Below are 9,645 nucleotides of genomic sequence, written 5' to 3' on the forward strand. Positions count from 1 at the left end.
AAAATAGGAAAGCAATTATATAAAACTGAATAGAAAACGCTACGCAGTTACGCACGCGCTTCGCGCTCGCTCCGTCAATGAGAGCTATCGCGAATGAATTCGCCGCTAGAGGCCGCTAGTGTAGCGTGAGATTTCCGAAATGTCAAATCTCAAAGTTTTTGGATGAGCTACGCGGGCTTATTTATAATTAGAATAATTTTGTGAATATTTTTCATTACCTGAAATATTTATGGCAATTATGCGTTACGGGGCAATTAATGTCGTGTTTTGAGACAGTTTTTTCTTTCGGAAACTTTTGTCCTCCCTTTTTTCCGAACAAAACAGGACTACGCAACACTGTGGTTGCTCGTCATTTTTATGGTACGGTTTTAAGGCGTATTAAATATGATTTTAATCTAAACTTTGTTTTCACGCCCGTAATAACAGACTTTGAAAGCCACACTTAAAAACCTCGCGCAACAGTGGCGCCATCTAGAAAAACAAAAAACGATAGCCCTCATTAGGTCTGTAATTGCATTTTCCAATAATATCTTCACAGATTACAAAAATCTAATCACATGTTTAGGAAGGCAACTACGGTATTTAGATATAGTTTTACTAGTAATTTGAATCTACAAACTTACAGTTGTTAAATAAAAGTTGATCCTCTCCAAATCCTTTGGGTGTATGTATCGGTAGTGCTCTTCTTCGGTCACTTTGAGCATCTCTTCTTTCTGCTGATCAGGGTCTCTTGGCAACTCGAATTCCAACTTCTCCAAATGTCTATAATGAAATAAATGAGCGCCTAACTTGAAAACAAACTAGAGCAACAAAAACTATCCCGTTCTTAAATTACTTTAAGCAGAAGCGCTGTTGGAAACAGTTACTGCATTTCCACCATTTTCGTGTATTTTTTTATGAATTAGAGTGGCAAATTGGAAAGCCAAGGATGACAAGTCAGCAATACCGGCAAATGGACATTACAACTGTGTAGGGTTGCATACAGATGCATTGCTGGGCAAGAAGCGTAACATAGAATAGATAGGTAATTAATTAGTAAACAGTACTCATACTTTTTCAAAGCGATCTGAGCTGCGATTTCCGCCGCTTCCTTCTCTTGTCGCCTCTTCTCTCTCTTCTGCCGTCTCGCTTCTGCTTCGGCCTCCTTTTTCCGCTTGTAGGCTCCGGATACCAAGTCGTCAAGTAATACTAGTCCTATAAGGCATACCCATTAACTACGCAACATGTAATAATTTCGCATATATGTATAACTTTTTGCCCCTTTTTGTATGTCAATGTTTGTAAGTCTGTTTGTTACCTCTTCACGTCTAAACCAATGCACTGGTTTAGATCAAATTCTGTATACAGAAAGTTTAAGTCCCGGGGAAGGACATAGGATAGTTTTTATCCTGGAATATTGCATAGTTCCCGCGGATAGCGGACGGAGTCGCGGGCAACAGTTAGCAAACTAGCTGCTGTACCTAGTGTAAAAGTTTTCCGATTGTTTTTGGTTATTAAATTCTACTCTTCACTTTTTTTTATTTATTCATTTATGTTATACAAAAAAATACAAATTATACTTCGCCAAACTGCAAAACAGTTTATTGGCGAATACTGCACTCCTTATTTTAGTTATGTACCTCTTTAACTAGATCGTGTTAAGTACTTCCAACCACAGCAACACTACCAAACCACTAACCACTAGCTAACCATTCAAAATTAAACATCAATGTTTATATTTTCTTCATGAAAGGCATCCATCGTGCTAGTTGGTAAATAAAAAATACTTTTTTAATAATTATTTTAATTTATTACCTTTCTGCAGTTTCCCCTTCTCCTGATCCCGCTTGGCGGCCTCCATCTTCTCTCTCTCTCGCTCGGCGTAGGACTTGAGCGGCGGGAACTGGAGCTCCCCGCGCGGGCCCAGCGGCCCGTACAGCACGGGCGGCACGCGCCGCTTCGGCGGCATGTTCAGCACGCGCATCGTCTTTGAGGCCGGGGTGTAGCAGTTGCCTACGGTTAGAAGAGTCTTTCCCAAAGTAGGCGATAAGGCCTCCTTGTGGGCGCTGGAGCGGTAAGGGGCCGAAACAATCTTCACCTTTGTGCCTTCATTAGGCAAGACTAATATGTTAAGGTTTTTTAGGTGTAAAAAACGGTCAAAAGCGTGTCGGACACACCCAAAATAGGGTTCCGTAGCCATTACGAAAAAAATAAGTAATGTTTTTTGAAATTTTATTGTACCATTTTTGTTTCATCTATTCGTGCAGCAAATTACAGCTTTCTAGCATTGATTGTCCCTGAGCAAAGCCGCGGACGGACAGACAGACAGACAGACATGGCGAAACTATAAGGGTTCCGTCTTTGCCATTTTGGCTCCGGAACCTTAAAAATGGGGGGCTACAAAATAACTGATTTTCAATGTGTGGACGTTAGACGAAATAAATTTGGGAACCTCTGGTTAGAGGGATAATTACCGATCAATAAGTAGCTATGCACCTTGTTATTTTTGATATCCGTTAACTTTAAGGGGACAATCTATAGGTCAAATGAAGTTAATTTTTCTACGACACTAGTGTCTTACTCTCAACTGTTTAAAAAGATAGTCAAGTGTTAAGGTAATTAATTATTAGCAGTTAAACAGCGTAAAGGTCCTTTATTAATGATTTTTTCAGAGTCCATAACTAATTCATTCACACATGCTTAGCGAAAGAAAGTTAAATATGTGGATTTTTAGGGTTGGGAGCCAAAATGGCAAAAACGGAACCCTTATAGTTCCGCCATGTCTGTCTGTCTGTCTGTCTGTCCGTTCGCGGCTTTGCTCAGGGACTATCAATGCTAGAAGCTGTAATTTTGCACGAATAATATAAAGTAAACTATGCCGACAAAATGGTACAATTACCCCCCCCTAAAATCTAAACCAGTGGGTGGAAAAATTTGAAAAAATTCAGGATGGTAGTAAGTATATTGAACTTTGGTTGAGAATTATTAGTAGTTTAAGAGTAAATAGCAGCCTAAGGTATAAACTAGGGAAGATTCCGTATAAAATACGAAATCCTTAGAAAAATATTACTTAATTTTTTCGTAATGGCTACGGAACCCTATTTCGGGCGTGTCCGACACGCTCTTGGCCGGTTTTTTATGCTCCCCTAATGTGTCACGTTAATGTCACTTGTCAAATTTGTTTATTTTGCAATTTGACAACTAACAATGCTTGTGAAGCTATTATATTTCGCGAAAAAGTTAACAGGTAGTTCATATCAATGAACTGAGTCGTCTGCCGAAGTTAACGGATATCAAAAAAAACACGGTGTATATTCTGGGTAGTAGACCTGTTTCACCGTTGCCTTTCTGCTGTGTAGGTATTTTTCTACATAGACCAATCGCATTGCAGGCTGTTTGCCATGGTGTACATTTTGCGATGTAGTTATTGACGTCCGGACCCTACGTACGTATGTAGCTATCATAAGGTCACGGGTGAGCAAAGTAATTGTTTTTAATTCATTGATATGGACCTCCGCAGAGTAACGCCTGATTTAATAAAATACGTAGGTACCTAATACATGCCCAGCAACTTTTGAAACATACTGATGATGATCTGGTCCGGTCGATTTCGGCCATGGCAACAACTTCAATTCTGAGGGTGTCGCTCATGCACTCGCAATGGCCTACGTAACCAATCTTCTTAGAGAAGATCCTTCCACAATGCGGGCACGTGAGATGTACTAGTTGTATGTTATGTATGCAATCTTCCATTGATAATTGTTTAATTATGGTCCACGAGCGTTGCGGTGAAGTAAAACATCGTGAGGAAACCTGCACTAACCTGCGAAGCAATTCAATGGTGCGTGTGAAGTTCCCAATCCGCACTGGGCCGCGTGGGAACTACGGCCCAAGCCCTCTTGTTCTGAGAGGAGGCCTGTGCCCAGCAGTGGGACCTATATAGGCTGGGATGATGATGATGATGGTTCAGTAACATATAAAACTTTATAGCGTGCAGGTGTTATGAAAATTTTGGACATGTTGTACCATCAGCCAAATAAGTGGTCTATCAATTTTAAACAAGTTCCTATCAAATGAATATGTCGCTAAAGTCGAACTTTCAAGTTGACAGACACGTCTATTGGCATTATTGTTTTATGACATGTAAACGATATCACTTTAGGGTGGTAGACCACATATTTGGACATGTTTGTACATTCGTTGCTGACTGTACTGTGTGTTACCGGTGGAGTCCACGGGATGCGCATGCTCGAACCCGTCGCGGTAGGGCACGCCGCGCGTCCAGGACTCCCGCAGCATCAGGGGGGGGAACTCGCTGCAGCTGCCTTCGTCCTCCCCTGTAGACAGCCGCGAACACTGCTCAATAGGCTCATGAAAGCTAACTTATGATAATGATTGATAATAATTATTTATTTATTTACAAAGAACATGAAAATAAACAGTTATAAAATTACTGAAAGTCTCACACATTCTGCCGCAATTGCGACATGTAAAATTATTAACACATTAATAAAATCACGACATTAATAAAAAAAACCCTATATGTATATCACTTAACATTATTTCAGGCATCACCAATTTATTTATACATAAATATCATCATGTCAGCCGTAGGACGTCCACTGCTGGACATAGGCCTCCCCCATAGACCTCCAGTTGTTGCGGTTGCTGTATCTCGTTGGTGGACGTCCTCACTGTCCAATTTATACATACTACAACTTTACTCGTAGTCTTATGTTGTTTTCCCATGACGGGTTAATTTAAAGCGAATCGAATCGAAAACGAATTTTAAGGAGAGCAAGGCCAAATATTTGTGTAGACTATTGTAGTCGATATAAATACTTATAATGCCTAAAAGAGGGGTTAGTCTAATTACGTAAATGGTCTGAAAAATATCTGTTTTAAGATTTAAATCTTAGTAGTTCGTGCTCTAACAAAAGGGGTTATTAACCCTTTAACCGCTATTTTCTTAATTATAAGACAAAATGTCATATAGTTTCGGTGTAGGTGGCGATACGAGCACGTACGAATGAAAACGTATTGGCGGGTTTAAAGTCAGACTCACTAATTTTCTTTCAACCATCATCTCTATGAAATAGCAACGTCCTTTTTGATATGCTAAGGGCCTACGCTAGCTGGCTCGGGTGCACGGCGCGAGCGCACGCCTGCGGGTGCGGTTTACAGTACTACAGGTAAAATCTGTAAATTAAGATTGGTGTTTGATGTCTTTTTATAAAAAGGCAGGATTGCTTAATAGCGACATCTCTTGTCCGGGTGCGCGGTTAGTTCCGAAGGAGTGTTGACGTCTCTCGATGAGAGCTAAAACATAGATGTTGCTAGTGTCGCTGCTTAAGTGACTAAGGGGAGAAAAAAGCAGGCTGAAATGTGTGGTGCATGGGAGAAATTTGTGTCTAGACTCCTGTCCAGTTGGTGGGTTCGATTCCCAGCGCTGGTCTCTTTTTCTGGGTTTTTTCTGTGCATCCATGTTTGTGCAAAAATTGAGAAAGGTATGCTGAGATGGTTTGGCCATGTCGAGAGAATGAATGAAGAACGATTGACGAAAAAAGTGTATGAGGCGAGTGTGAATGAAAGTGTTGGAAGGGGTAGACCTAGGCGGACGTTTCGAGACCAAATCAGGGACGTCTTGAAAAAAGGCCAGGTCAAGAGTACCCTAAACCGAAGAGCATGTATGAAGGGAATAATGAAAGTGGACGAAGCGAAACAAGTATGTAAGGATCGTAGCAAGTGAAAAGAAGTGGTCTCTGCCTACCCCTACGGGAAAGAGGCGTGATTATATGTATATGTATGTATGTATCCATGTTTCAGTTTGTATTTTCGTAAAATCTGTAACACGCGACTCGTGCAGTCAGCGGTGCTCATACTATTCTTCAGTAGGCGCCTTTTGTATTGTGGGGGGAGGCTCCATCACGTCGGGGTCACCAATGTGGGGGGAGGCTCCAATAGAGAGATCTCTCTCCAGGCAGGTGTTATGCCTGGGGACCGAAGTCCGAAGGAAGAGCGTCGGAACTTGTATATATGCGACCGCGTTGAGACACTTTGATAGCGCGATGTAGAACACGATCGGAGTTTCTGTCGTTGTTCCCTAGATGGCGCTAGGAGTCGCTACAGTATGAAAATGCGATCCGCTCACCTTCAGGGTAGTAGTTCTTAGCGGCGCGAATCAGCTGGCTATCCCGGCCAACTTCGTGGTCGTACCCGGCGCGCGGAAGCCAAGGCAGCGGCGGCTGCGCCCGCTTCGGCAGCACGAAGCGTGACGGGCACGGCTCGGCGCCCGCCGGCGGCTTGCTTTTGCGCTTGCGGTCGCCGCTCGCCATCTTAGTTGGCTAACCAATCAATAACATACAGTCGAGTCGAGTCGAGTAAACTGAATCACGTACAGTCACCAGCATTAATATCTGCCACAGCGGAGCGTGCAAAAATATTTGACACATCCTTCCGGAGCTAGAAAAAGATTCGTATCAGATATTTATGCACGCTTGTTGTGTCAGATATTGGTGCTGGTGACTGTACAGTCGAACAGTTTCATTCCTGAGCCACCGTAGAACGTTCTCACAGTAAGTGTCATAATAAATTCCCATATGAAGCAATGCGATGTCACTATGATTTTTTCTACGAAAAGGTTCCACAGAAGGTCACGGTGCAGTTGGTTCGAGTGTAGGGTAGGGTAGTGTACAGTCAGCTGCAGATGTGGATGAGTGGTTACGGTCCTCAAAATGATCTACACACTGCCAAGGTAATAAAAGAGGGTTAAGATCTTTCATACTGCTAAGGAATGGAATTCGCTCCCGTCGTCCGCATAAATACATCTAGGGCTCTTCAAGGCTAGAGTGAATACTTAGGCTGTTACTGAACCAGTGAGATGCACCTTTGGCCTCATCTGCACTTAACATCAGGTGATATAGGGGTCAATCACGGTTACAATAAGAAAAAATATATATATATATATTTTGAGCCCACAACTGCTCATCTACTTCTGCTGCTGACTGTGTATCTGACACAAAGCGTGCATTAATATCTGATACGACTCTATTTCTAGGGCCGGAAGGACGTGTCAGATATTTTTGCACGCTCCGCTGTGGCAGATATTAATGTAGGTTCTTCTTCTTCTTCTTCTCTTTTAAAATATGGCTTTTCTGTCCTAATTAATAGGACAATTTCGCCAGGGTCAAGGTAAACTCTCTTTGAGAGGGACGTTGTACGGTAATTGTAGTTTTTGCAACTTGATAGTAAAATTCCAGAAACCACGTGGAGACCACTTGCGCATTAAAAAATGTTAGACACGAGAGCAATATAGAATTTTGGGATCACTGTTCACTGTTAAGGTTAATCGCCGCATAAAACACTATCAAAATTATACTTCAACTAGCCAAAGAAACAGAAATAGCAAAATTAGATATTGTCTACATCCGCCATCTTCGAATGCTACAAATCGAATACCCCATGTAGGTTCGCTATGTATGACTTCTTTAGCAGATGTATGTCAACATGTAGTAGCACAGTTTTCACCCAGGTTGATTACGATTCCTCGACTGTTACAACTTAGAATAGCTAAAATATTAAAATAAAATACACGAGTTACTCACGTATTTATAACCAAGGTTCCTTGTCAAGGAACTTGTTCGAACATGGCTCGAGCTCTACTTGACAATGAACCACAAATTAGTTCGAAACACGTCGAGTATATCTCGCTAATAATACGTGAGTGACCCATGTATATTATTTTAATAATTATGTCTATCTCATGTTTCTTTTAATTAAAAGCTAAAAAATATTTAAATTTTGAAAGCAAACAATATTTTACCACGTACCTATTTTAACTTCTGAATTAGTCATAATATTATGACAATGTTAATAATACAGCAAACGTAGTGAAGAAAAAAAACAGTTCGGCTGAAAATTTAACTTAATTTTTTTTTTCATTTAATTCTGTCTCTTTCTAAAACGCTTTTCTCTATGCAGTAGGTAAGGCGCTACTTGCGGTTGACGTCACATGCAAGTATTCCTTTCTATTATATGTAAAAATAGCTTAAAAAAGTTTTTCCGTTTGATATTTAGGTATGGCTAGTAGAAGGTTCTGTAGTACAAACCTAATATATGATACAATTTTGTTTTAAAGCAACAGTCGAATGCAAGATAAAGGAGCATAATACAAAATGTACTTATTATTATAGATAGTTTAAAGCTAATAAAAGAATCTAGTGGGAAAAATATTGCAAATACAATTGCGCATTACTTTGTACAGGACAAACCTCACTTACCTTTCTATAATCCCTTTTATTTTCGTTTAAATCGTCATTATTTGATTATTGTTTAAGGGAAACTTGATAACAAATAAACAACAAAGTGACTCTGACGTGTCTAACGACGCGTCTCCATGGTAACCGATGATTATCACGTAGATTTTTTTATCGGCCAGTGATAAAAATATTGAACCAAAAAGGAAGCTTGTCAGTTCTACAGGTGGCTGGCTCTTTCGTCGGTCAGTTGGCATTTCCATACGAGAAAACGCAGAGCAGCGATCTATATATATGCTAAAATAGGTAATTTCGTATGTACAGTTGGCCAAATTTTGTACCGCTGAGTATACTACTACTACGGGGGCGCAGTGACCCAAAGTGGGTCTCGGCCTCCAACACCAGATTACGCCAAGCAGCTGCTATGTGGGTGATATTATTTTGAGATAAGCTTTTTAGGCTTAAAATATGTTAGTTTTTATTTTCTTCTTTTTTTTTAAGAAACTGTACTAAATTTCTCTCATTTGATTTTTCTACCATACTATTGATTTTATACGGACTCCTCCGAAACGGCTCGACCGATTTCTATGTTTTTTCTTTTTGTATAAAACCATTTGACACGGGATCTATATCTAATTAATTACATTGCACGATTATTGAGCGAGCAAATATTTGATAGCTAAGCTAATCGCTTCCTCGCTGGCGCTGGAACAAGTGCCTTAACAATCTTTGGGTACAGCAGGTAGAGAACCTGTTCTGTAGAAGGAGCAGGAAGTCTATATTTCATTACTTTTATTTATAAGTACGTTACAGACTTTCTACGCATGATATGACACAGGATGCCCTTTAGAATTTGATAATACTATTAAAACTAAAAAATCAAAACTGTTTAAAATTGTATAGGTATTTATTTATTTCAGTTAATAATATTGTTGGTTTAGTAAATTCATTACATTTTCTCTGCGTACAAATAGCACCATTTATATAATATTATTAGTTACAACGTTCACAATTAATCACATAGTAAAACTATATCAAGTAGTTAAATAATACAACAGAAATAATTTTCTTCAAACTCCATTCAAGGTTTTTTTTGCCACTAATATAAATATCGATATCGTCTAATACAACGACTATAAAATAAAAAATACTATAAAAGCCTCCATTATATTTATTTATTATGCTTAAAATATCACTGTACTCGTTGTAACGAGTTTTCAGTCAAGGAAATTTCAGTAAAAAAATGAACATTATCTAGAACACTTAAGAAATTAACTTACAACAACCATCGAAAACTAGCACGTATAAAAGTCTATTTCGAATCATATACAAGGTCTGTAAATGTATTTCATTACTTTCGACCAACTGTTACAGGGGTGTTCAATCAAGCTAACCTTACTATACTTACTGC

At 39.7% G+C, this 9,645-nt stretch overlaps 1 protein-coding gene across 1 annotated transcript; it reads right to left on the minus strand.

The window, feature by feature from the left end:
- Positions 1-373: 373 nt before the first annotated feature.
- Positions 374-8,338, minus strand: LOC141433588 (uncharacterized). The gene is made up of 6 exons (XM_074095693.1): positions 8,259-8,338; positions 6,131-6,323; positions 4,203-4,316; positions 1,795-1,992; positions 1,053-1,194; positions 374-762 (listed from the first exon to the last, which is right to left on the minus strand). The coding sequence occupies exons 2-6, from the start codon at positions 6,312-6,314 to the stop codon at positions 612-614; spliced, it is 789 nt and encodes a 262-aa protein (XP_073951794.1). The 5' UTR covers positions 6,315-6,323; positions 8,259-8,338; the 3' UTR covers positions 374-611.
- Between the last annotated feature and the right edge of the window lie 1,307 nt (positions 8,339-9,645).

This window comes from Choristoneura fumiferana, chromosome 12 (assembly GCF_025370935.1).
Source record: "Choristoneura fumiferana chromosome 12, NRCan_CFum_1, whole genome shotgun sequence".
NCBI classification, from domain to species: domain Eukaryota; kingdom Metazoa; phylum Arthropoda; class Insecta; order Lepidoptera; family Tortricidae; genus Choristoneura; species Choristoneura fumiferana.

Excerpts from the sequence above, each read along its gene's own strand:
- LOC141433588 (XM_074095693.1), bottom strand. The coding sequence starts at position 6,314 with ATGGCGAGCGGCGACCGCAAGCGCAAAAGCAAGCCGCCGGCGGGCGCC. Across the intron at positions 1,195-1,794 it reads GAAGGGGAAACTGCAGAAAG|GACTAGTATTACTTGACGAC; the intron begins GTAATAAATTAA and ends TATGCCTTATAG. Across the intron at positions 763-1,052 it reads GCTCAGATCGCTTTGAAAAA|ACATTTGGAGAAGTTGGAAT; the intron begins GTATGAGTACTG and ends ATTTCATTATAG.